The sequence below is a fragment of the Rhipicephalus microplus genome, chromosome 3 (assembly GCF_043290135.1).
Source record: "Rhipicephalus microplus isolate Deutch F79 chromosome 3, USDA_Rmic, whole genome shotgun sequence".
Lineage (NCBI taxonomy): Eukaryota > Metazoa > Arthropoda > Arachnida > Ixodida > Ixodidae > Rhipicephalus > Rhipicephalus microplus.
Genome location: NC_134702.1, coordinates 5477095 through 5504824, shown reverse-complemented (window position 1 = coordinate 5504824; position 27730 = coordinate 5477095). Strand labels below are relative to the sequence as shown.

At 48.3% G+C, this 27730-nt stretch overlaps 2 protein-coding genes across 5 annotated transcripts in view; one reads left to right on the top strand and one right to left on the bottom strand.

The window, feature by feature from the left end:
- The window catches only part of LOC119183629 (uncharacterized), a 118509-nt gene that overhangs the window by 39784 nt on the left and 50995 nt on the right, over positions 1–27730 (top strand). For 3 of the 4 annotated variants that reach the window (XM_075888798.1, XM_075888796.1, XM_037433753.2), the window contains one exon: positions 15395–15523. In XM_075888798.1, coding sequence (XP_075744913.1) covers positions 15395–15523 — 129 coding nt within the window. The remainder of the gene's footprint in view (positions 1–15394; positions 15524–27730) is intronic. The other variant, XM_075888797.1, reaches the window with a different exon arrangement.
- The window catches only part of LOC119183645 (LIM domain kinase 1), a 95534-nt gene continuing 76531 nt past the window's right edge, over positions 8728–27730 (bottom strand). The window contains exon 11 of the mRNA XM_075888790.1: positions 8728–9149. Coding sequence (XP_075744905.1) covers positions 8913–9149 — 237 coding nt within the window. The 3' untranslated portion in view covers positions 8728–8912. The remainder of the gene's footprint in view (positions 9150–27730) is intronic.

The following is a 27730-nucleotide window of genomic DNA, read 5'->3' as shown; positions in this document are numbered from 1 at the left end:
GCGCGCAGCGGGCGACTCCCACGTCGGGACCGTTAGGCCAAGCCTATCGGCCGCTCCGCGGGCCTGCTGGACGGCCCAAAGTTGGTCGGCCAGGAGGGAGCTGCGAAGGGCTGCCTTCCACCTGACCGATGTAGTGTTGGGGTTAGTGTACATTGCCTTGCACTCCCAGAGCATGTGCGCCAGCGTGGATACATCCCCACATTCGGGGCAAGCGTCATTGGGGAACACGTCAGGATAAATAGCGTGAAGGGATCTCAGGTTAGGGTACGTGTCGGTCGGCAGTAGTCTGAGCGTAAGGGCCTGTGGCCTATTAAGATTTGGATGAGGGAGTGGATATAGTCTCCGCGCGAGGTAAAAATATTTTGTTATTTCGTTGTACGTGGCAGGCGCGTCCCTGTTTTCCGCCACCCCGTTGGCCCCGAATCGTTGCCCGGAACCCGCGCGGTCGGTAAGTGCGCGCGCGGCCTCGTGGGCAGACTCGTTGAGGTTGGGGGGAGCGCCTTGGACCTGTCCAACATGTGCAGGAAACCAAATCACTACGTGGTGCTTGATGCCGTCGCGGCCACCACTTTGGAGCACGCGCAGGGCTTTCTTGGAGATTACACCGCGCTCGAAAGCGCGAATAGCTGACCTAGAGTCACTATAGATGACCTCCCTCTCACCTTCCAGGATGGCCAGGGCGATGGCCACTTGCTCGGCAACCGTCGGATCGTCAGTGTGAACCGATGCGCAGTTGGTGATTTGTTGTTTGGAGTCGACGACGACTGCGGAGAAGGCGCGGCTTCCACGGTACGCGGCCGCGTCGACAAAGCTGACGCCGTGCTCCTCACTGTGAATCTGCTTGAGAAGAGTGGCAGCTCTAGCCCGTCTCCTACCACGATTGTGCTCGGGATGGACATTCCTCGGTATCGGTGCCACGGTGATGAGGTCACGAATCTCACGGGGCACCTGTCTCATCTTCTCGTCCACTTCAACCGGAGAGTGACCGAGCTCTCGGAGTATATGTCTGCCGGTCTGGGAGCTCGAAAGGCGCGCGAGCTGGGCCCGCTCCTGCGCTTCGGCTATCTCCTCCAACGTATTGTGTACTCCGAGCTGGAGCAGGCGCTCGGTGCGCGTCCTGATCGGGATACCGAGGGCCCGCTTGGTAATCTTTCTGAGCAAGACGTTGATCTTGTCACGCTCGGCACGCTGCCAATTGTGCATGGCCGCGACATATGAAAAGTGGCAGAGCACAAAGGCATTGACCAGGCGGATTAGGTTATCTTCCTTGAGGCCTTGGTAGCGGTTGGCCACCCGCCGAACCAGCCGAACCGCGTTATCCGTCTTTGCGGCGAGCTTGAGTATAGTCTTGCCGTTGGAACCATTGGACTCGATGGTCATGCCGAGGACCCGAATGGAGTCAACTCTGGGTATTGCACTGCCATCTCCGGTGTAGAGCTTGATATCACTCTTCGAGATCGGCTGCCAGTTTTTGGGCTTGGGCCCTCGCCTAGTGGGTTGGTAAAGGAGAAGCTCGGACTTGCTTGGGGAACACCTCAGGCCTGTGGGACGGAGGTAATCTTCCGTGGTGTCTATGGCCTCCTGCAGGGAGCGCTCGACTTGCCCGTCGCTGCCACCTGTGCACCAAATGGTAATATCGTCCGCGTAAATTGTGTGGTTAATGCCTTCGATACATGAGAGCCTCTTGGACAACCCGACCATGACAAGATTGAACAGGGTGGGCGATATCACTGACCCTTGTGGCGTGCCGCGCGATCCCAGCTCGATCTCCTCGGAGACAAGGTCTCCCACACTGAGGGTGGCTCTCCTACGGGTCAAGAACGATTTGACATATTTGTAGAATCTGACTCCAAGGCCGAGCTCAGCAATCGACCGCAACACGAAAGAGTGAGCAACATTGTCGAAGGCTTTCTCTAAGTCGAGGCCGAGAATGGCCCGCATGTCTCGAGTGTTGCAGTCGATGACTTGGTGCTTGAGCAGCTTCATAGCGTCTTGCGTCAAAAGCTTGGCCCGAAAACCAATCATGGTGTACGGGTAGAGCCCATTGTCTTCCATGTACCGAGTCAACCTATTGAGGACCACATGCTCGGCCACCTTTCCCACGCAGGATGTGAGCGAAATGGGGCGCATGTTGTCCAAGTTGGGTGACCTCCCCGGCTTAGGAATGAGCACGGTGCGCGCGACCTTCCACGGGTCGGGGACCTCGCCGCTCTTCCATGCCTCGTTGATGATCTCGGTGAGGTAGTCGATTGATCGGTCGTCCAGGTTGCGCAGGGTCTTATTATGCCGTCGGGGCCCGCGGCAGACCTCCCATTGAGCCCGTAAAGCGCCTGCCTAACCTCTTCGTGGCATATCTCGGCGTCCAGTTCAGTGTTGGCCGGTCCTGAGTACTCGGGGTACGTTGTTGCGGGGTTCGAGTCGACAGGGAGGTACTTTTGCACCAGCTGCTTCAAAACCTCCTCTTCTGAAGAGGACTGCTTGGCTTCGTGCATGGCTCGCGCTAGTACGTTCCGCTGGTTAGTTTTGGTGTTAGTCTCGCTGAGCAGGTGCTTGAGCAGGTTCCATGTCTTGCCATTACGCATCTGGCCATCTACCGAGTTGCACACCTCGTCCCACTGCTGCTTGGAGAGCACGCGACAGTGCTCCTCGATGGTCTTGTTTAGGTCGGAGATTTTCTTGCGCAACCTGCGATTGAGGCGCTGGCCTTTCCAGCGGGCGAGAAGTGACTGCTTGGCCTCGAGCAGGTGGGCAAGGCGGCTATCCATTTTTTCAACCGGAAGGTCAGTACTAATATTCTTGGTGGTACTTATGACGTCCTCTCTGAGCTGGCTAATCCACTCCTGTAGGCTTGGCCTGGTTGCAGGTAGGGGTCGGTCGTTGCGGACTTTGCGAAACTGGTCCCAGTTTGTCCAAGAAAACTCACGTGCCCTCTTTCGGACCATTAAGAACTGCGTCACCAGGACGTAATGGTCGCTACCTAAGTCAATGTTTGAGTTGGCCCACTGTACATCGGGGAGATTCTTGACGAAGGTCAGGTCGGGAGTGGAGTCTCTGCAGGATTAGGTGCCCAACCGAGTTGGAAAGGCCTTGTCGGTGATTAGAGTCAGGTCCATGTCCGTCGCGTTCTGCCACTGTTCCGCGCCCTTGCTGGTATTGTACGGGTAGCCCCAAGTGTGGTGCGGAGCATTAAAATCGCCCGCCACAACCAGGGGGTTGGGACCTGCCAAATTGACGGCCTTCTTTATGAGGGCCCTGAAGCGCTGCCGTCGGTCCTTAGGGCTACTGTACACGTTGAGAAAAAAGATGCTGCTTCGGTCCGAGCTGCGAGGCAGAATCTCGGTCATGACATATTCGGCGCTGCTGGTGGCCATTTTGAGGTCGTGAGAGATGTGTGTGAGCTTGTTACTGACCAAGGTGCAAACGCCCCGGCCATCGGAATAACGCGAGACGGGCTTGTAACCAGTCAGTGTGACGTTTGGAGTTAGGGTTTCCTGAAGCAGAATGACGAGGGGTTTTTCGCTAGAGCATCGAATGTACTGCTGCAAGGACGCCTTTTTACTAGGGAAGCCCCTGCAGTTCCATTGCCAAATAAGAAACGTCTCACTTGGCTTGGCCATCTTGGTGCTTTTGTGGGCTGGTGCTGCCCTCAGATTGGCTAAGAATAGCGTGGACGATGGGGCCCGTAGCGCCGGGCTGGGGTTGTACGACGGCGGTTGAGGTCAGAGCTGGTTTCACTACGGTTTCGAGAAACGACTCTACTTTAGATACTCGGTCGTTCTGCCCGGCCAGGGTGATCTGCAGTTGGGCGAAATTCTCCCCGAGCTTATTGATGCTTTCACTGAGCGCGGATAGCGTGTCTCGAAGCTCAGACCTGACTCGAATCGCTACACCTTCCTGTTCGTAGGCGACGGCCCTCTTCTTGGGAGCACTTTGACCCTCACTGCTGCTGTCGCCGGCTTTAGTGCTGTGCACCTCCATGGGTAAGGGCATTGTATCGGCGACGCATGCGACGGTGGGTTGCGGTGGTGGGTTTCTCGCGTTCTTAATCTCAGCAATTTCGGACAAAAGCCTGTTTATGGTTTCCTTCATCTCTGCGTTCTCGCGTTTCAGCTGGGAAATCTCGCGCGCGCTCTCCGCATGCTCTGGGAGTGACCCCGACAGTACCTCAGCTGGCCCTCCTCGGACCGTGTCGGCCCAGGTTACAGAGCCCGACTTCTTGCTTCTCGCTGACACCCCGCTAGGCTGCTGTTGACGCCCGGTAGACCTGGATCGAGACCTGGAGCGGCTCCCAGACTTGTAGCGCCGGGCTCCTCCTCGGGACCGGCTCCTGGACCGAGAACGGCCCCTGGAATGGGACCGAGAACGTCGCCTGGAACGGCCCCCGGAACCACGTGACTGCTGGAAGTCCTGCCCATCCGTGGGGGGTGATGGTGGTGCCGTGGCTTGGTCTTGATCGGTTGCGCGAGACTTTTCCCAGCGCCTTCGTCGCACGACATACGGGATCTGGAATCTTTGCCTACAGTCCTTGTCAGCCGTGAGGTGTTGCCCACCACACAGCCTGCACTTGGGGGTACACTTGTGTTGTGCGTCAGGATTTGAAGCCCCACAGCCCCGACATACCACGTCGCCTGGGCTGGGACACTCATCAGCACGGTGACCGAGCCGACCACAAGCGTAGCAAATGTCTATTTTCTTGCGATAAAGCGAACATTGCACAAGGGTGGGGCCGTAGCGTACAAAGTTTGGGACTCTATGACCGTCGAAGGCGACGATTACCGTACCGGTGCTGCCTATGCGCTTGGCTGCCAGGGCGAGCGGATTTCTTTCATTTACGATCTTGTTGTCAATATCATTCGGGCCATCTACGAGTGGAATACCTCGGATCACGCCCTTGCACGTGGAATGAGGGGCGGCCTCGTAGGCACTGACCTCGTATGTTCGGCCCATGACGACGATCTGCCGAACTTTGACGTAGTGGTTGGCATTTTCTCTTCTAGGTGTGCTGACAACCATAATATTCTGCTGCACGTTGGGGCATAGCGTGTCGCCCCGCAAATCTTCGGCGCAGATGCTTGTGGCTGCCAGGATTGCATCAGCCACCACGGTGCAGCCGGTCTTGACAATATTGAGGCCTCCGCGGGGCCGAATCACGATCTTCGTATCCTCCCTGGGGAGCTGGGGCATCCGGCCAGCGCGGATGATTCTAGCCTTGATGTTATTGCCACTGTTGCGGCCTCGCGGGGCCTCGGCCGTTGTCGACTTCGTCTCGTTGAGAGTAGCACCATTAGGATTAGCGCCTGCCGAGCGCGCGCCAGCTCTTCTGGCGCCTGCAGACTGCCAACCTCGGTCTTCTGTCACCTCTTCGGGGGTTATGTCCTCCCCCACCACCTGATATTCCATTTTTTCTGGAAATAAGCCCTGAGAAGAGCGAAAAGGGCACCCGGGAACGGCGACGCGGCTGGCGTCGCGCCGGCGTGGGCTTACCTCGTTAGGCTTAGCCCAGGCGGTGGCCGGCTCCGGAGAAAAAACGTTCCAAAACGTGAAAATAGTCCACTCACGCAGTAGGTTTTGGCATCAAAATAGTCCTGGCACTTTCACTGATGCGACACAAACAAAGCTGAACGCGCACTCGAAAAATTCACTTGAATATCATTGTAGGAAGCAGGAGCCACTCGAAGGTCGTATGAACAACACAGACGCCGCGCCGCGTCCCCTTGAAAACAGCGAATGCCACTAGGTAATCTAGTTCACTTGCTTTCGCCTGGAGGATGCAATGTCCTCTTTTAAAACGTTGTCTCCAGCAACATTCCCTGTTCAGCGATTTCTCAAAGCATCAGTGAGTCCACTACGTGTAGAGACAGTATTAAAAGGAAAGTGCCACAAATTTTCCAACCGGCTACATCCATTTCCATGAAAATGAAAGAACCTAGAATCTTCACACTGTTCGAAATACACGCCAAAAGGATGAACAAACTCTGTAGAAGAGCTTACACGCATTTAAGCCTTTCATGAAATGAGGCAGAAGTGTGCATCCTCTCGTCATCTCAAACTGGTCTAATGACACTGCACTCATGCCTGTCCAGTAAGGCTTCCAGGCAACTGGGCGTAATCGTGCACTCATGCAGAAATAATACCTGCTCAAATGACGAACTTGTGCTCACCCGTTGTCACTGGGAAACCACGAAAACCTTCGCAGACCTGGAAATCCCTGGGTTGACACACCACAGAGCCGCGCAAGACATAAATGTGACGCTCCGATTCAGCCCTCTTCGTCTAATGCACGGTTGATCTGCGGCGAGGCCTACTGCGGCTTCCGTTCTCTGCACGCCACCTAATTCTTATCTTTCCAGTTTTCATACGTAAACGCTAGCCCAGCGCGATTCAACGTGTGATATAGCTGAGCAAGTGGCGAAGGTCAAACACACTTCTTTCCGCTCTTCGCACGATTCACAACGTAAGTGCTAAAAGTACAAGTAAACAAAATATGAGTTCTTTACAGTTCAATCAAATTTCCCTGGTTGTAAAAACTGGTGAAAGACAACAAATGCGAACATTAAACGAAGAAGATTACACGAGCAAAGAAAAAAAAATTCGCCAATAATGAATCGCTACGTCAACCTCGCGAAGAATTACAATGTGCGCTGTCTTGCGCGAAAAAAAACAAACAAGAGATATTCTGAGACTACTTTGCTAAGTTTTAAACTAAGTTTTAAAACTAATCCTCAGACGTTCCGGCGCTCTCTCAGCTCGAAATCTAAACAAATAGACAAAATAAAAAGGCAGTATACATATAACTGAACCTAGTGACATGGCTGACGTGTTTAATGAATACTTCCATTCCGTATCTCTCCAGCCGAAGCATCATATTTTGATCAGCAGTGGCGTTGCCAAGGAGGGGGCGGGAGGGAGTTCAAACTTCTGCCACTTACCCTTTTTTTTTTCGTCGCTTCGCGCTGACATGATGTACACACCAAGTGGTGCTGCTATCACAACTACTTCCTAGGCGCTTTTACAGTGAATAATATCTGCATACGGAAAAAAATGCCATAGTGTTTGTCAAGCCTTTGACACTCTGTGAGAATCTGGGCAGGAATCTTGGCCACAAGCGTTTTCAGTTGGCTCAGCGACGGAAATAATGCTGCAGCGGTGGTCATACTTGTACCTGCCGGAACAGATGTCGCCGGATTCTATCATACGACAATTTTCATTTGGCAGAGGTTCGTTTTATAGGTAAAAGCCAGGCACAGTTGCAAGGTCTGATAGGCCACGTTCAAGCATATTACATCGTGACTCTTCGACCGTGTACTAAGATACACTCAACCCAGACTCTAACATTTCTATTGAACCTTTGCATGTTTCGCTAACATCTAATCTCTCTCTCTCTCTCTCTCTCTCTGTGTGTGTGTGTGTGTGTGTGTGTGTGTGTGTGTGTGTGTGTGTGTGTGTGTGTGTGTGTGTGTGTGTGTGTGTGTGTGTGTGTGTGTGTGTGTGTGTGTGTGTGTGTGTGTGTGTGTGTGTGTGTGTGTGTGTGTGTGTGTGTGTGTGTGTGTGTGTGTGTGTGTGTGTGTGTGTGTGTGTGTGTGTGTGTGTGTGTGTGTGTGTGTGTGTGTGTGTGTGTGTGTGTGTGTGTGTGTGTGTGTGTGTGTGTGTGTGTGTGTGTGTGTGTGTGTGTGTGTGTGTGTGTGTGTGTGTGTGTGTGTGTGTGTGTGTGTGTGTGTGTGTGTGCGTGCACACGCACACACACACAAAAAGCGTGCGCGCGACGGAATACTCGGCTCATTCAGGGAACTTCGCTTGTATGCGAGTGTACAATATATCGATACATATCTTTACTATGCCCTAACTGCCGAAGTCACTCCAAAGTGTTGTCTAATGAGAAAGTGCAACACAGGCAAACGTGCAGGTCAATCACAGCCTTTGAGAGGCCTACTAAAACACTCGTCATGTAACTTAAACTTATAAATAAAAAGATAATAATCATAAAACTAAAGCAGCGTAATGATAAATGTAGTGTGGGCAGTTACAGCGAGCACAAGTTTTATTGTTCTGCAGCGTGGCAAACAGCGCAAGGATAGGGAACATTAAGCTGGAAAAATATACGACGAATTAAAAATATATTGATCCGCTTCATGTCTTCGTCCCTTTACATTGACATTACTGGATGGGCACACCGAGCGATCTCTGCAACGAGCGACGTAGCGCACAACAAGAAATGCACAGAATGGAGAAACATGAGTGGACGTGGACATGTTATGTAAAATTAAGAGAATATACATAGTAACCACAATTAAAAATGAAATAAATTCTGTGCAAGCAATGTTTCACGCAACAAACAGACCCATGACACAATGGGATACAGTTTATTATATTTTTTTTTCAATTGACACAAAGATTATACAGCGCATTACATGTCAATTATATGCCACATATGTTACGCAAAATTTACGAGAATTGTTACAAGCAAAGTTGGGTTGTTTCATTGCCGTTCACACATTTTGTACTCGCGAAGCACGTCTGGAAGTGACAGGTGTCCCCGAAAAGTAAGAATTAGGCAACGGTGTCAAAGTGATTTTCAGCAATATATCCCAATCAGTTGAACTTGCACCTTTACAGCTGGACGAAAAATAGCACACAGTGATTTTACCCAAACCGTCTTTTTTGCTACCCGCCACGATGATCCAGTGATTATGGTGCTTCATTACTGACCAGCGAACTTAGCGGAATCGCGTCCCTGTCGTATTTTCGATGTAGGCGAAAATGGCCGAGGCCCGTGCACTTTGACCCAAAGTGGTAAAATTTCCGAAGCGCCCCACTACAGCATCTCTCATAAGTATATAGGGTTTATCATCTCATAATCACCTTGTCGCTCACAGAAGGTCACAGGTTCTATAATAGAGACCAGCCTTTTCTGCTTAATTAGTTTTGTACTTGCGCTGATGACTGCACCCCTCGCGTCTTGGCCTGATGACTCCTGCTTGCCACAGGCTGAGATACGTCTTGTCAGCCACTGCTTCGTCGACGGAGATGCCGTGGATGAACCTTGCTACTGGGTTATGATGGCGGATGGCTTCCCAGCTACATTGTTTTCGTACTGCCACCCTTCTCTGGCGGAAAGGGCACATCACGGATCGCCGATCGCTGGATATCCACTGCGCATGCAGAAATTAGGCGTATTTTCCTTCTTCTGATCACAACCACCACCATCTACAAAGTCATCGTCTGCGCTGATCGCTAAACCATTTAAAGTCGGCGCTTCGAACGCAGTCTTCGGAGGGCATGGACGCACGACAGAAATCACAGCCTCGCATATCTTTTTTTTTTTTAATTCCACAGGTCAGTTGCTTTTCTATGACAAGGCTAATATCCGACGATCGCTTTATAATCGTGTTTCCATGTCCAGGAGCAGTGCTTGCTCCTTTTTGTTCTTTGCTATTATAGTTGTGCGGCGATATTGAAAGCAATTTGAAAGCCCCGGAAAGCACAACCATCGCATACGTTAACCGAAGTTCTGATAATATTACACGACTGTAATCGAAGAACTATAAGAAAGGAAGTAAATAAAAAATGCTCGGTACTATTACTGAGCTAAAAACACACCAGGAAACAGTGGCGGGTGCAATATCAAAAATCAAAGTAAAACTTGCGGACGTAGAAACCCATTGATTGATTGATACATGGGGTTTAACGTCCCAAAACCATCATATGATTGTGAGAGACGCCGTAGTGAAGGGCTCCGGAAATTTTGACCACCTGGGGTTCCTTTAACGTGCACCCAAATCTGAGCACACGGGCCTACAGCATTTCCGCCTCCATCGGAAATGCAGCCGCCGCGGCCGGGATTCGATCCCGCAACCTGCGGGTCAGCAGCCGGGTACCTCAGCCACTAGACCACCGCAGCGGGGCGACGTAGAAACCCATACGGGCAATCTTGAAAAATGGCAGCATGAACTGGGTGAAGTTGATTTGTGATTGATTGATTTGTGGGGTTTAACGTCCCAAAACCACCATTTGATTATGAGAGACGCCGTAGTGGAGGGCTCCGGAAATTTTGACTACTTGGGGTTCTTTAACGTGCACCCAAATCTGAGTACACGGGTCTACAACATTTCCGCCTCCATCGGAAATGAACTGGGTGAAGTCATCGAGGCCGTTGGAGGCATCACTAAAACGCTGCAGTCCTACGCTTCGAATTTGATAATGCAAAAGATCCTTCTCGTAGGAATAATCTACTTTTTTTATGGATCGAGTAACGAATATTTCCAGCAAGTGTGCTGTTCAATCAGGGCAGAAAATAGTCAACATCCTAAATAGCACTCTAACCATAAGCGTTCCCAGTGCACATGATCACATATCGCGGGCACACCGTACACTGGTCGGGTTTCTGAAGGAAAATCATGTGCAATAATTGTCGATTTCACTGCCTAAAAAACAGAAAAAAATGAATGTTATCCAAGCGTTCACGGCTAAAGGAAAGTAATATCTGTGTTAGTGTAGACTTCTGCGCGGCTACACACCATGCCAGAAAAACACTAATTGAATATGGAAGAAGTCAGAATCTGCCATACAAGTTAAGGTATAAAGAGCTATTAATTGGTAGAAAGTGTTATGACTATATACGACGCTAATGAACAAAAGGAATATGAAATGAATTCATCAAATACCATTAATAATGCCGCGGTGTCCGAGTCTTAAGGCCCCAGCGCAATATTTCAACAGCACCCGCATAGGATTAAGCGAATTCGGACAGGGACGCCGATTCGGTCACATCTAGCCTACCAGTTTTTTTAGTAACATTCGTAGTGTCTTACCTAAAAAGGATCTCCTATGCGGCCTAATCAATGACTGTGATGCAGATATAATTGCACTAACCGAGACTTGGTTGACGAGCGAAGTTTCAAGCTTTGAGTTATTCCACTGCAATAAATAATATAATGTTTACCATGCCGATAGTGATGAGGCATGGTGGTGTAATAATTGTTGTTAATGAATGCTTAGACTGATTTCCTGTAGTTGTAACAAGCAACATTGAATGCGTATGGTGCTGTGTGACTGTCAATTATGAAAAGGTTCTGATTGATTGTTGTTATCGAACACCATCATCTGTCGCGACTTTTTGTGACAACATGTACAATTGTTTCAGTCAAATAAGTACTCGTTTCCCGAATGCGCATATTCTATTTATGGGAGACTTTAACTTTCGAAATATTTTGTGGCCAGACACGTGTCCTTTATTAAATCAAACTTCCACAGAATCGAAACGTTTCATCGACATATGCGAAGACTTTAGCCTACTTCAAGTTGTTACTTCGCCTACATGCAAACGAACACCACATCATCTCTTTTAAATCTCGTTCTAACATCATCAGATATCATATCACAAGTTACTCGCCCGGCCCGAGTGATCATGACGTATTACATTTTACCATTAGGCTTTCAATTTTCCCGTCCCATAACAGTCTGAACACCATTCGAGACTACAAAAAAAAAAAAAAAACAATTTGACCGCTATCAACCACGAACTTTTATACTTTCCTCAATAGTTTCCTCCCTAATGCCGCTGAACGCTCACTGGATGCTAACTGGAATATGTTCACACACACACACACACACACACACAAAATGATGATCTTGTCAACCGGTTCATTCGGCTCCTGATTCGGCTCTTATTGAATCAAATGTTCCTCAAGGTCTTGTTATAGGTCCTCTTTCATCTTTAATATATATTAATGATATGCCCGATAACATTTCCTCAAAAATTGGTTTATTCGCGGATGACTGCTTTGTATACGGTAAAATTAATGATGCCTCTGACATAGCGACCCTTCGATCCGACAACATATATAAGTGGTGCCTCACATGGTGCATGGAACTCAACATTATGAAGTGTAAATCGATGCGCATTTCTCGCCTGCCCTGCCTATGCACTAAATAACTGCCCCATTCAATCTGTTAGCAGCTACCGTTATCTAGGCATTCATATTACCGACAACCTCTCTTGGAAACAGCACACACAATACATCAAAATCTAACCGCTCATTAGGATATTTAAAAAAAAATTCGGCACATCCCACCTACCCGGGAATCGACGCTATGCGAAGCATGCAGAGGGAAGGTGACGGTGTTGCAGTTTTTTTTTATTGAGCGACACATCATGAGGTGACGCTAAATATATGTTACAAATGATGTACGCACAGACATATGTTGAATAGTTGCAAAAGTTTACATAACCAGTTGTTTGCACTTGCGCAACGATGCCAACTGGAACATGCGTATTAGCGACGGCAGAGGCCGATATGAAGCGCTGACGCTCACGAGGATGCTGACCCTAGACACCGCTAGACAAATAAACTTCAGCGCATGGCAACTAACCACAATTAACGTTCACCCGACATGATGCCTGTATCAAAGAAGTACATATGCAATATTTATAAAATTGGGTGGGCAGCCCTACGACCACTAGTGACGTTTCACGAAGATTAGCGTCTTATTTGAAAAGTAGTCCCGAGACCTGGCGTAGCTCTGTGGTAAAATGCTTCATTGCCATGCACAATACTTGGATTCGATTCCAGCTGGCACCCTGTCATTTATTCTTTGCATTCGTCGGGTAGACGCTACTGATGTCGGGTATATCATAGCACTCACGCGTTAAAATTGCCCATGTGTGTTCTCGTCCTTCCTGGGTAGATACTAATAATCCACTGGCTCATGCACGGAACGCAACACATCACGGCACTGGTGAGTGCTCCTTTTGACACCACGCCCGCTTGTCCCGGCGCCACAGTAGCCGTTGCTGAACCGTTCGAAGACAGCTCCGTAGTAAACGCGCACCGTCATTGTCGAAAGAACGCGGCGGTGGCAGCCTACTTGATCGAGAAACGCCGTCAAAGTGAGACGGGCTCCGCCATGGACGCGATGCTGGCGCAAATATTTCACTCGAGGGACGATTCAAGGTAGCTCGATCGCTTCCTTGACAATCTCGAGGAAACGCTCAAGGTTTTTTCAAGTGAAGGAAGCGTTTCAAGTGAAGGGTGGTTTGTGAATGGGAAAACGCCACTTAAGGAGCGTTTCGAGTGAAGGATCGAGTGGAGGAGCGTTTGTGAATACGGGCCTAAGTGTCAATCACCTCTGGCACACACCCGCATACCAGCGGCACACACTCGCCCGTGGGTATGTGCCACTGTCTGGCGGGAAGTGTTTGACGACGTATACGCGACGGGACTGTGACATCATCCATGTATTTACCAGTGCGTCATATTCGTCAAACCATCTTACCCTCCCGTGCTAAGTTTGGTTGACGCCAAGTTAAAGGGGTGACCACGAGAGCGCCCAAACCTAGATAGATAGATAGATAGATAGATAGATAGATAGATAGATAGATAGATAGATAGATAGATAGATAGACAGACAGACAGACAGACAGACAGACAGACAGACAGACAGACAGACAGACAGACAGATAGATAGATAGATAGATAGATAGATAGATAGATAGATAGATAGATAGATAGATAGATAGATAGATAGATAGATAGATAGATAGATAGATAGATAGATAGATAGATAGATAGATAGATAGATAGATAGATAGATAGATAGATAGATAGATAGATAGATACGCTCAAAGTGGCCGAAGTTCGCTAAGAATTGCTTCGCATTTAAAAGAAATTTTTCGCTTGACCTGTCCAATTAAAACGACTGCTATATATAACCTACGTCTGCCACAAACTAGAATACGCCTCATTCATCTCGGATCCTCATCAAGTCAAATTTATTAACGAAATCGAATCGACACAAACTTGCGCTGTTCGTCTCATCCTGGGTAATTATCATCGCACTGCTAGTGTTAAATTAATGAAGAGTACGCTGCATATTCCATTACTCTCTATTCGCAGAAAGGAATCACGCATTTCATTATTTCATAAATTCTATCACCACAAAGCTTTCATTCGCTCACTTCCGATTCACCCGGCACCGTACCATTCAGCTTGCCATGATCACGGGCATAAGGCCAACGTACCTCGTCACAACACCTTAGTATGTTCACAATCAATCCTTCCTATGACCTCAACAGATTAGAATAATCTACCAGCATCATTAGTAACCATCACCGACTCCACTAGTTTTAAGAATGCACTAATAAACTTGCAATTGTGAATTGTACTTACGGGCGTGACTATTATTGCCTGTTAAGGGTATTCTTTGTGGTCTGAGTTTAGTTGTATTTTATTAAAGTGTACGTCTTGCATGTAATATCTACCATTATATTTATCTTCACGGAAATTTGTTTACATATTTCTGAAGTTATTTTGATGCGCAACGATGTTTCCGCACCTCCCCTCTATAATGTACCCTGAGTGTTTCACAAATAAATAAATAAATAAACTCGTACTGAACTGATTCTTTGAAAATTCGGCGATGAACTTGAGAGGCAATATGCCCCTTAAGTGAATCCTTTCCGTAGCTACTTGAATAAGTGTTGCAGGGCGTTTTTAAACGTAGATGTCCCCAACTTCATATTATGACGACTGACCCACCTGTACCATGCCATCGGGATTTTATAGTGCGCGCCATCCAGTTATATATGCCCCGCCGCGGTGGTCTAGTGGCTAAGGTACTCGGCTGCTGACCCGCAGGTCGCGGGATCAAATCCCGGCTGCGGCGGCTGCATTTCCGATGGAGGCGGAAATGTTGTAGGCCCGTGTGCTCAGATTTGGGTGCACGTTAAAGAACCCCAGGTGGTCAAAATTTCCGGAGCCCTCCACTACGGCGTCTCTCATAATCATATGGTGGTTTTGGGACGTTAAACCCCACATATCAATCAATCAAGCCATCCAGTTATCACGATTGGTAGCCGCACGCATCCTTTCCTGCAGCAATGCGCATATATGCGTGGCTGTCCATGAACATAAGTGGAAGGCGCGCACTGTACAATCGCGAAAGCTTGCCGCTGTTAATTTGACGCAGATATTACGGTTTTATCTACTACTGCACAGATAAAAGTTTTCAAATTTCATGTTGTGTTATATTCTTCCGCATGCAGTCGCAATGTAAATAGGAAAAATTACCATGAATCATACTACGAGCCTCTGAAGCCAATATCGAGTGTGAGTGATTATATTATGAACGTATTCATTTAATTGAAAACTTTCAGCGACTTCTAAAATGCACAAATAATTCTCAGAGGGCAGTAATCACAGAAAGCTTTTTTTTTGTCTTGTGAGAAATACAGCATATCCGAAAAAAAAATCAATTTTCGGTTGTTAAAAACATGTGTGCGAAGGCTGGAAATAAACTGATTAGAGCGAATCTGCAATTCGCGTTCACTGCCGGCAAACGTCGGAGCAGCGGCCTCAAAGCGCGAACATTTCATGGCACTATTTTTCTTTTCGCGCAGCATGGAGCCGTGGTGATGCTATACCACCCGTGTGCACCGACGTGGTTCGTGGAGAAGCTGCGGAAACTGGTGAGGGAGTGCCTGCGAAAGCACATCATAACTCCGTACAGACGGCTCAGCCTCGAACGAGTAAGTGTGTCGAAAACTGTCATAAAGGCTGTGGCGTGCACACGGGGGCGCAAGCTCTGCCCCATGCCCTTACTTAGACGGATATGTGTATACTTTCAAGTTTATCACGCATGCTATGTGGGAATCGAGCACGCCCTCCCCTTTGGTTTCCCAGCCAGCGCGAGCGCTGTCCCCGTGCTTTTCGAGCGCCGGGAGCCACCGTTAATCGACTACATGGCCCTCATGGCTTCGCCGCCGGTCCTTTTTTCTGGTGCAAGCCATGCGTCAGTCTTCTCTGCACGGAGACACGAACATGCCCGGACAAGGCCTTCCCTTCGCTTTACGGTAATGCATGTCACCGTGCGAGGACCTACACGCGGCACAGCAGGACGATCTGTTTTCTCAGCAAACCATTGACGGGCTCAAAGAGCTCAGTTCCCAAGAGAAGTGTGGTGGTGAACCCCCTGGTCGCGAACGGAGACTGGTACAGCTGTCGGCACCGAATGCCAGACGCAGACTGGTATTGCTGAAGGATGTTGGACACGTATATGTTTGATGCTGCTGGTATTCTCCACAGAAGACTTTGAAGGCGGTGATACTACGCAGTCAAAAGAAAGCCACCCCCAGGTATACTTCCACGCCTCGTGGTCGGCTGGACTTGCGAGTGACATTGAGGCTTTTCAAAAGTTGTGTCACCCTGCTACCTGATTGATTGATTTGTGGGGTTTAACGTCCCAAAACCACCATTTGATTATGAGAGACGCCGTAGTGGAGGACTCCGGAAATTTTGACCACCTGGGGTTCACCCTGCTACCTGGCCTGGCATGAAGCACGATGCGCTTCTTTCATGCCATGTGTTTCAATACGTGAAGCATCGTAGGCCAAACCTCCTGGGCTCATGCAGCCGATCGACAGCCAACCTTGGCGAGTCGTGGGACCTCTCCCAAGAAGCCGAAGATGCCATTCCCGCCCCCCCCCACCTGTCACAGATCATTTTACAAAGTGGGTTGAGTTAACGGCACGCGCAAAACGTGAGAAAGATGGCCCCAAGCCTAGTCACCGGCACAATCTGCGGCAACGCACTTAAGCAACCTTTCTACCACTAGAGCAGGTAGCTGGACTATATTCCATTCCACGTCAGTAAAAGTAGAATAACCGCTACGGTGCGTGGACGGACGTCTGGAAATGACAGAAGCATCACTTGGCCGAGGACAACCTCCGATGTGTCGTAGCTTTCACCTGGCAAGCACCCTCCTTCTTGGGCAGCACCGTCAGACAGGCCCCCTTTTTGGTAAGCCGTATACATATGCCGGGGGCACACCTTTCCACCCTTCCGTCGCCCAGTCATCCTCTTGCGCCTGGCTCTTCGATGGCGCTAGCCGGTTGCTGACCGTGTGGCCTCCTGTCCCCTGCACTCTAAAAAATGATCGCAAAAAAGGGAGTCTCCTAGTCAAACAATAATTGTCATCCGGCTTTCTTGCGTTTCACTTTTTGAAAAACCCAGCACTGGCCACTTCCTATGTCCGGCTGACAACGCACACATGTAGTTCGTGACCTCAGAGAGCCTGGCGCGCAGCGGTAATGAGAGGAAAGGGATGCAAGACAGACGACGACTATCCTTGTGGGACGAAAAGACAACCTTTTTATCCGATCATTTCCGTGGTTTGGTCTTCTATATAGGACTGAAAGCTGGGCCAGTTGGTGACAGTACTTGAACGTACTTTAACACAGGGCACGACTGCACGGACACAAGAGAAGGAACAAACCGCAGTACTAGCTGACCCACAACTGAACATTTCATCATCATCATCATCATCATCATCATCATCATCATCATCAGCCTGACTACGTCCACTGCAGGACAAAGGCCTCTCCTATGTTCCGCCAGTTAACCCGGTTCTGTGCTTGCTGCTGCCAATTTATATCCGCAAACTTCTTATTCTCATCTGCCCACCTAACTTTCTGTCTCCCCCTAACCCGCTTACCTTCTCTGGGAATCCAGTTAGTTACCCTTAATGACCAGCGGTTATCCTGTCTACGTGCTACATGCCCGGTCCATGTCCAGTTATTCTTCTTGATTTCAGCTATGATATCCTTAACCCCCCTTTGTCCCCTAATCCACTCTGCTCTCTTCTTGTCTCTTAGGGTTACGCCTACCATTTTTCTTTCCGTTGCTCGCTGTGTCGTCCTCAATTTAAGCTGAACCCTCATTGTAAGTCTCCAGGTTTCTGCTCCGTAGCTAAGTACCGGCAAGATACAGCTGTTATATACCTTCCTTTTGAGGGGTAGTGGCAATCTACCTGTCATAATTTGAGAGTGCTTGCCGAATGTGCTCCACCCCATTCATATTCTTCTAGTTACTTCAATCTCGTGGTTCGGCTCTGCGGTTATTACCTGCCCTAAGTAGACATAGTCTTTTACAACTTGAAGTGCACTATTACCTACCTCGAAGCGCTGCTCTTTTCCGAGGTTGTTGTACGTTACTTTCGTTTTCTGCAGATTAATTTTAAGACCCACCTTTCTGCTCCCTTTGTCTAACGCCGTAATAATGAGTTGCAATTCGTCCCCTGAGTTACTCAGCAATGCAATGTCATCGGCAAAGCGCAGGTTACTAAGGTACTCTCCATTAACTCTCATCCCTAACTGTTCCCATTCTAGGCTTCTGAAAACCTCCTGTAAGCACGCGGTAAATAGCATTGGGGAGATTGTGTCCCCCTGCCTTACACCTTTCTTGATTGGTATTCTGTTGCTTTCTTTATGAAGCACTATGGTAGCAGTTGAACCCCTGTAGATTTCTTCCAGAATGTTTATATATACTTTATCTACGCCCTGATTCCACAGTGTATGCATGACGGCTGATATTTCTACTGAATCAAACGCTTTCCCGTAATCTATGAAGGCTATGTATAGTGGTTGGTTATATTCTGAGCATTTTTCTATTACCTGATTGATCAGGTAATGCGCCAAATCCCACACAAACCCTGACAGCAGATTGCCTGGATACCAAGTGCTAAATAAACCGTATTGATATATATATATATATATATATATATATATATATATATATATATATATATATATATATATGTGTGTGTGTGTGTGTGTGTGTGTGTGTGTGTGTGTGTGTGTGTGTGCGTGTGTGTGTGTTGAGTTTTTGATTATTTGTCCCCTCTTCACCTAGTCGCGCTGCAATCGTCCGCGGGCGTTGATGCCTTTGGTTTTCGACACTTTTCGTTCCAAATTTCGCCACCCATATAATTTGACCATGCCTCGCTTCTGACCAAGTGAGCCGAACACGCTTACCAGACGTGTTTTGATTTAAATTGAGGAGGGGCGAGAGTTGGGCCGCATTGCCATGAACTAGCGGCGGTCAAAGGTGGAAACGAAGTGCAGGCCGTAGAGAATGCTTGCGTGCCGCTACTCCAGTCCGGCCGTCGCTGTAAAAGGCCCGGCGGTGAAGCCATGCTGGCCATGTTTAATGGTAGTTCCCAGCGCTCGAGGAGCACCATGGAGGAAGTGAGGAGCACGAAGGAACGAGGCGTCAAACGAAAGGGCGCGCTCGATTCCCATATTCTCCCCTCCACGCCGGACTGGAGGACGCGTGCCGCTCCTTTAGTCCGGCGGCCGTGTTAGAGCGAAAGCTGTAGATTGCTAGGAGAAACGAAAAAGCCATTCGGCATCGGTGTCAACAAGGTGTGTGTGTGTGTGTGTGTGTGTGGGGGGGGGGGGTTATGTTTAAAAAAGGGAAAGGAAAAGAAAAGTGAGCCCCGTAACTGTCTGCATCAGCGAGCGACACCTCAACAGTAGCTCACTGGGGATGGGTGTGAGGAGGGATTAAAGGGATAGGAATAAAGGTGTAGAGAGAGAGTAAGAGAGATGCGCTAAGCCAGCGAGCGAGAACATATCGAGGGGATAGGAGAGATAGGAAAGATGTAAACACGGTCACAGGAGTCCGAGGACGGGGCACCACTCGCGAGAGCTCTTGTCGGCGTCAGGAGATGGCGTAGAGCAAGTCCAGTAGGTCAGAGCTACGCTGTCGTCGGAGATCGGCGTCAGGAGATGACGTAGGGCGAGCCCAGTCGGCCAGAGCTACGCTGACGTCGGAGATCGCGAGCGCACAACCGGTCAGCACGGAATCAAGCGAGCGAGTCCCGGTGTCAACAAGGCTTTATTGGCTGTGACATGAGTCACGTCATTCTCAGCGTCCTATCCAAGCACGCGCGTCATTGGCTGCTCTGTGAGTGACGTCGTCCATTCCGTTGCTTGCAGCCGCGGCGCCAGGCAAGTGCGCATGAGTTTCCACTGAGAGCTTCCACATGCGTAAAGCCACGGATCCTACGACCTCCCGAACAACGGACAGCTTTAGATGAGCGCCGACAGTGGAAACGTGAGAGAGCTCGCATTCGCCGGGCCGATGCTGCAGTCCGGGCACAAAAACAGGCCAGGTAGGCCGAGTGCCTGCATCATTTGCGTACCGATGATCCGGCCGCCTTCCAAGCCACGCTAAATCACAAACGGGACTGCAAGAACCGGTGACGGACTGATTCTGCGAACCACGCCGCCTAGTTATCTCGCGATGTGAAGCTTTTGCAACAACAACGCGTCTAACAAGCGGCGTTGCGGGCACAACAGCGCCAACGGGAATTTGGTAGCGCCTTCGCTGGGGCCAGCGTCTGCTTTCGGCGGAAGTTTATCACAACCTGTGATAAATCCAAGCTAGACGGGTGTCTAGCCCCAGTATTCCAGAATGTTCCTTCACTCAACGTTTCACCTTCACTTGAGAAAGCCAATGGAAGCGCCCTTCCTAGGCACAGCAAGTCACTGCATATCAGCGATAATGTGGTGCGATTCTTGAGCAACGCAGCGCCATTTGCAGCCGAGCAGTGGCGCAGTGCTAAACTCTGTCAAGAGAAGGGTGAAAGTCGAGTCAAGGAGCGTTTGTGAATACGGGGGTAAGCCACGGTGCGGAATACTTTAGGCGAGCGAGCGCTTGGCGGCGAGGGTTCTCGTTTGCGGCATGCCGATAGATGGCTCGCCGGACTGAGGGCCAAGGCGGGCTGCTGGTGAATTCCGCAAAGCACGTTCGGCACGTGGGGGACGGTTTCCAAATGTGATAAAATGGGTTATCGCGCGATATCAACCACGTGACACGCATAGAGAGGCGTCGCGAAAGAGAGAATAAGGGAGGACGTTGACTGCGCGGCGAGGGTGTTGGGGCGACGATAAATGGGCGCCGCTACTTTGCTACGTCCCGGGGCTTTCCTACACCGAAAGAGGGTGGGATGTCGGACAAAGTTCGTAGCGCCATCTCTCGGGTCCTTGCGAAGCAGAACATTATCGGGGAGCGGACAGTCCCGGAGTTCGCTCCCCTGAAGCTCATTAAGGAGCACGGACAATGTTATAAAAGCCGGTTTGTTGGCATCCCACCGCTGCCACCACTGTCACGAATTCGCTGTGGCGCGATGGTAGCGGTAGCCGAGAGCGGCGAACAGTCGAACGAATTTCGCTGAAGCCTTCGCCCAGAGGTGGAATAGGGAGGCAATCGTTGTGAAAAACAGCAACAGGTAGGAACGTTTACTATAACAGGGCATAGTTCGTACAGAGCCGGCCAGCACGGCAACATCAGCTGGGGCGAAATCCCCTAAACATGGGGTCGGCACGGCCTTAAATAACGTATTTGGTCCCTTCTCTGAGACCAGTTCCGGGGGCTCGGCGGAGGAGACGCAGCCATACCCGGAACTGCAAGGTGGCTCGGCGGAGGAGGCGACGTTTCAACCGGAACTGCACGGTGCTGCCTCCTGCGTGGAAGGTGGCGCTGGGAGGGGGAGATAGTTCGCCGGAACAGCGCTGGATCTCGTGAGAAGAAGCACTCCCGAACGAGGACCATGTCTGTGGTAGGGTGGCTAGAATGGGGAGGTGTAATAAGCGGCCGCCGAAACCGGTCCCCCAAGCGCGCCGATGCCGCTTGGGGCACTGCATGCACCGGCGCGGGTAACATTGCGGAGGAGACAAACGAGACAGCACGCGCCACTCTCCACAAAAATTGCTCCCACGCTGTGTGGTGGTGACCCGTTTTCTGTAAAATCATTTTAATCGAGCAAGTGTAGAGCAGTACGTGGCACCTAAGCTCTTTGAAGTCTAATCTCTGAAAACCATTCTTGAAAAGGCCTTGATATAATTAGTTTGTCCCAAAACCACCATACGATTATGAGAGATGCCGTAGTGGAGGGCTCCGGAAATTTCCACCACCTGGGGTTCTTTAACGATTATACTCCAAGACCAGAAGTTTGAATCAATGCGCCCACGCTGTGGGAGCAAGAATATCATTTTAACAAACCTCGTATTTATATTTGACATGTCATAAAGCATTCGTTAAACATGGTTGTAGTACCATAATTTATCTTGATAAACGTAAACCTAAGTGTTTGTCTGACTAGGTATGATGAATTAAATGTGGATTTTACCTGTTCCTAGAAGCGTTCAGGATGAACATTGCCCTACAGTCTAGATTACCTATTAACCACCTTAAACCACGAAGACATTGACCCTTTGTCCTTACTTCTGCCATTGAGAACTTCCTATGAATATATTTAAATATTGCAAGAAAAGTCGCTACAGTTGGCTGTCTTGCGCATTTTTTAAATAATTCTTATTACTTCTGATCCACGTATCTTTTACTGTGATGTCCCCAGGTATCAGTGTATAGTTTTGATCCTGATGATTTCTGACCCTTCTATATAATTATATGTGTAATTAATTTCTTACGATTCATTCTCAACTATAGCGCAGTGGATATATGTAATTTTAAATAATGAAAATCACCACATTAGATGCTTCGCCCAGCTAATTCACTTTCCCGAATAGTAGATCTCCTCGATCTTCCGTCACTCTACTTATTGACTTTTGCTTTTCATGTTCATGCCAAGTCATGATACATATTGTAACGACGCGAGATTGACGAGCACACAAAGCGCCTCAAACAAATACGATTTATCGATCACAGGAAACAGACTGCAACGACTTCTTCGTCTTTTTCCCTTAACCAAGGACACTCGCGCTGCTTCGTTGTCCTCACCACTGGCACATACGCGCGGCAATATGTATTCCCTCGCTCTCTATTTCTGGAGCTTTGTTTCATAACTTTTGTATTCATACTTGGTGTCATTTTATACTTGTAAAGTCTATTTTTTTATTCTACATGTATGAATGTCTGTCGTGTATTGCTGCTTTGCCAACTTGTGACTGGGTCGGTACTTTGTCAATCCCTCGAGCTTTTAGTCCCGTGCTCCTCGACCTATTCAAAGAAAAGAAATGAAGTCTCTGACCAAAACAACCATAGCTAATTTATGTGAATTAAACTAGCCAACTTAGCACAAGATGCCGGACGTAGAGCACAGTGGCCTAATGTGCACCGGAGAGTTGCATGTGATGGCTTATAACAACGTGGCGCATGTTAAACCCATTTCTCATTGTCACAGAAAGCCGAAATATTATTTCACCGTCAACCCTCTCCGCAAAGATATGATCACGGACCTAAAAATAATTACAGTAATTCTGACAGCTTGTATCTGCTAGCGGACCATAATCGCAGGTATTTGCAGTGTAAATAATTTTTGCCCTTTCAACCTACACAGGGCCCGCTAGAATTGCAACTGTTCATGGAAACGTGAGCCTTGCTTTTCCAGGTACTGCAAGCTTAATGCTCCGCGACCTGTTCTATCAGCAGAAGCAAATTTTATTTTGAAAACATACCTGATAAATAGCCCTACCGTGTTGCAGGAACGACTTGCTGACAACTACAACTCGCACAATTTAAGCAGCAGCTCCATTTCTACATGTATAGCGAGTACGTCAAATACTTATTGCCGAAGTAATGTGCTATATCAGCAACGGTGTTACTTATAACGCGTAACCACCAACACTGCGAAACAAGGTGTTGTTGCACTCATCACGATTATTACGAAGTACCAAATTTGTCACAGCGTAGCTTGCCACATAATATACAGGGCGACCATCCGCCGCTCAGCGGTGTACGACTCATGGGCGACAGACACTGCTAGTGAATCAGATGAAGTCTTCCGTAGTCTTTCACATTTTATTCCATCTCATGCAGCATTATTTTCTACAGAAAGAGCGACTCCTCCACTAAGTGATCCACGTTGCCACCCTTGGGACTCTTCAAGAGGCTGAACTGAAGCATTAAGTTTTGCGGACAAGCATAATGCAGCAACACTGGATCTACTTTTTTTTTTTGTCGTTGACACCTTCAGGCATTTCAGGGTAACCCAGCGCAATCACCGATTGACGAAGTACTTGTAAAGCAGCTACTGCCTCTGAAGAAAAAAAAAAAGCAGCGCACCCGAGGAAAACTCTGCGAAGTGCGCCGCTCACACCCATGGATGGATGGATGCTATGAGCGTCCCCTTTATAACGGGGTGGTGACAAGTATGCCACCAGGCTCGACAAAAAAAAAAAATATTTTTTCCTTTTTTTTTATGTTGGCCTAATGCCTCTACTTCGATAAATTCTATCTTAATGGAAAAAAGGTAAATTTTCAGCTTAAGTTCTCTGCCATTTACGGCACACTGTCCATATTTTATTTTTCCAATATTTATTTTTGTCCTTTCTCTCTAATTTTCTGCCACCAATACTCTAACCGTCTCTTACTTATTTCAATCGCGGGTGTGTTCAGCTTTCCATTGTTGTCCCTAAAACCCAAGGCTTCCTGTAGGTTCGTGCCCAAACGTACACCTGGGTGGATATCTCCACATTCAATCAGAACATGTTCCGCCGTTTCCTTATCTTTCCCGCAGCATGTGCATTGTTCTTCTTCTTTACTGAATCTTGCTTTATAACTACGCGTTCTAAGGCAACCCGATCTCGCTTCAAACAGTAAAGCGCTTCCCCTTGAATTATCGTAAAATGCCTCCCTCCTTATTTCATTTTTGCCTTTTCGGTAGTTACTCAAAGCCGGTTTTTTCTCCATAGCTGCCATCCAGTAAATCCTCTCCGCCTCCCTGACTTTTCCCTTAACGCTCTTTGTTGACATATGGCTCACAATACCAGCCGTATATTTACTAGTGAGTCTTCTAGTTCTTTTTCTCCACTGTGTGTCCACGCTCTTCCTATACAAATAACGGAACACCTTCTCTGCCCATCTACACTCCTTCATATTTCTTAGCCTTTCTTCGAACCTTATTTTGCTCTGCGCTTCCCTCGCCTCAAAACCTGCCCACCCCATATCGCCCTTTACAGCCTCGTTTGTCGTCTTCCCGTGAGCACCCAACGCGAGGCGTCCCACAGTCCTTTGATTTACATCCATTCCCGATTGCACCTCTGCCCTCATGCACACCACTGAGTTCCCAAAAGTAAGCCCTGGAACCATTACACCCTTCCACAGACCTCGAAGCACCTCATACCTATTGTAACCCCACAACGCTCTGTGCTTCATTATTGCCGCATTCCTCTTTCCTTTTGCTGCCGAGGCTTTTTCCTGTACCTCCATGTATCTATCACTCTCATTTACCCATACTCCAAGGTACTTGTATTCACTTACCCTCGGTATTTCTTGGCCTTGTATGGACACCGTCTGATCACAGGGATCATTGAATACCATCAAACCACACTTCGTTACACTGAATCCTAGTCCAAGAGCTTCACCTTCCCTTCCGCATATATTCGCCAGCTGCTGTATATCATCTCGACTGTCCGCAAATAAGACGATATCGTCCGCATAAAATAAACCTGGAAGCTTCTGCTCAATCATCATGCCGCCCTGTTTGTGTGACAGATTAAAACCAATGTTGCTACCTTCTAGCGCTTTTTCCATACTCACCATGTACAGCATGAATAACAGTGGGGACAAAGGACATCCCTGTCTCAGACCCCTGCTAACCTCAACGTTCTCTTTGCTACGCATTCCTTCCCACTCTATGCAAACTGTATTTTCTCGGTATATCTCCCTCAAAAGCTGTATACAGTCGTCGCCCATGCCCATTCCTTTCAATATATCCCACAAAATTTCCTGATTAACGTTGTCGTATGCCCCAGTGATGTCTAGAAAAGCCACGTACAAGGGCCTATTCTCTATTTTAGATATTTCTATACACTGAGTGAGAACAAACAGGTTATCGTCTAACCGCCTGTCGACTCGAAATCCGTTCTGAAGTTCTCCCAAAATATCGTTATGTTCGGCCCATGTTTCTATTTTCATTTTTACTGCTTGCATCGCCAACCTGTATAGTACCGATGTAATGGTTAGTGGTCTATACGAGCGAATCTTGTCCTTTTCTCCCTTGCCTTTATAGATTAAGTTCATTCTACTTTGTCGCCAACTGTCCGGTATTTGTCCGTCCTTTAAGCTTTTTTCTACTGCTTTTAACAATGCTTCTTTAGTGTTATGTCCTAGTTCGTTAATGAGGCTAACGGGAATCCCATCTAAACCCGCGGCAGTGCGCTTTGGAATTTTTCCTTCGGCCTTTTTCCAGTTGAAATTATCTAGTACTAGCTCTTCCTCTGTTGCTTTCTCCGCCACACTTTTACTCACTGGGGAGATCCCCTGGACGCTCTTTTGAAACGAATCGGCTGTTACCTTTTGGATGTAACCTAGCGCTTCGTACCCTTCCAATTGATTTCCTCCTTCATCTAGAATATGTTGTTGCGTTGTGACAGACTTCCTACCTAGCGCCTTTATGTGGCTCCAAAAAATCCTAGGCGCGGCCTCCTTTTTTTCGTGTATCTCTGTCATCCAGCGTTCACTTTCACCTTTAATTTTTGCCTCTACCAATTTCTGTACAAGGGATTTTTTCTCCAAATATATTTCCCATATTTTTTTGACTTCGTCCTGCGGCCGCTTCTCCTTTTTGCCTTTCTATGCTCCCGTGATGCTTCGCGTCGCTTCTCGATCGCCTCCCGGATTTCCTTGTTCCACCAACTTTTTGGCTTCCTTTTTCCTTTCCAGCAAACGGTTTTCTTCTCTTTCCCTATCTCCTTCGTCATTAGATGTAACAGCTCCCTATACTCCCAGTCCTTGCCTGGTATTTCGCCTACTTCTTTCTCGACTCTTGCGGCTATATTTATTATTTGTTTGTCATTTAAATACGAGCTGCCAGACTTTGATTCCATGCTCGTATTTTTAGTTTCGTATCCCATTTGTAATGTTATTCGTTTATGATCACTACCCAAGCTGTTAATGCCTTCCTCGTCTATCCTCATTTCTGTCAGTTTGTGGTAAATTCCTTCAGTCATGAGACAATAATCAATACTTGATTGCTTGTTTCCGACTTCCCATGTGATCTGGCCGTCACATTTAGGCCCTGTGTTAACTATCTCCAGACTATGTTGCTCGCAAAGATCTAGTAATAACTTCCCATTGGTGTCTGAATATCCGTCAAGGTCATGTATGTGGGCATTCATGTCCCCTAGAAGGATGATTTCGGCCCCATTACCAAATTCCTTAATATCCGCACTCATGCAATCCACTATCTCCTGATTCTTTTCTCTGCAGTTATTCCCCGTCCACAAGTAGGCTACCCCTAGCCACGTTTCCTTTCCACCTACTGTGCCCAGAACCCAGAGGTGCTCTGAACACGTCTGTTTCACTCTAACCCATTTGGCTCCGCGGTGAATTAGCATTCCTACACCCCCACCTTTCCTTTCCGATATGGTCCTGTTACACCCTTCCCAAACATAATTTTTAATATGTGGTGGCTCTTCCAAGTCTCTAAGGTGTGTTTCTGTAACCGCATACACGCCTATCTGTTCTTTGTTTAACTGCTCCTCAATCTCTAACCATTTTGCCTTCTTTCTGCCACCCTGCATGTTTATGTAACTAATTGCAACACGCGCCTTTTTCCTTTTTCTTTTACCTTTTTTCTGGTTTTTCGCAATTCTACCTGTCAAAGCGTCCTCCTGTTTGTTTTCCCTGTTACGAGCTACCCCGGACTCCGAAGGGCCCGTGAGCCCCCCAAAAAAGCTACTGCGCGTCCTGCCAGTCGCCAGCCCACCTCGTGTCCAAGCCTCTTATCGAAATGAATCTTGTCTCTTTGGAATCCACCCCACCTGTGCACTTCCCTGTTTAAATCCACTACCTCGAAACCCTTCTCTCGACTAATTCGCCATATCTCTTTGTTTGCGTCGACTACCGCTCTTTGCAGGTTGATGTTGCGTACTGGTACTTCCGGTACTGTGCATACTACAATTTGCACCTGGGGGGACACGGTGCGCATG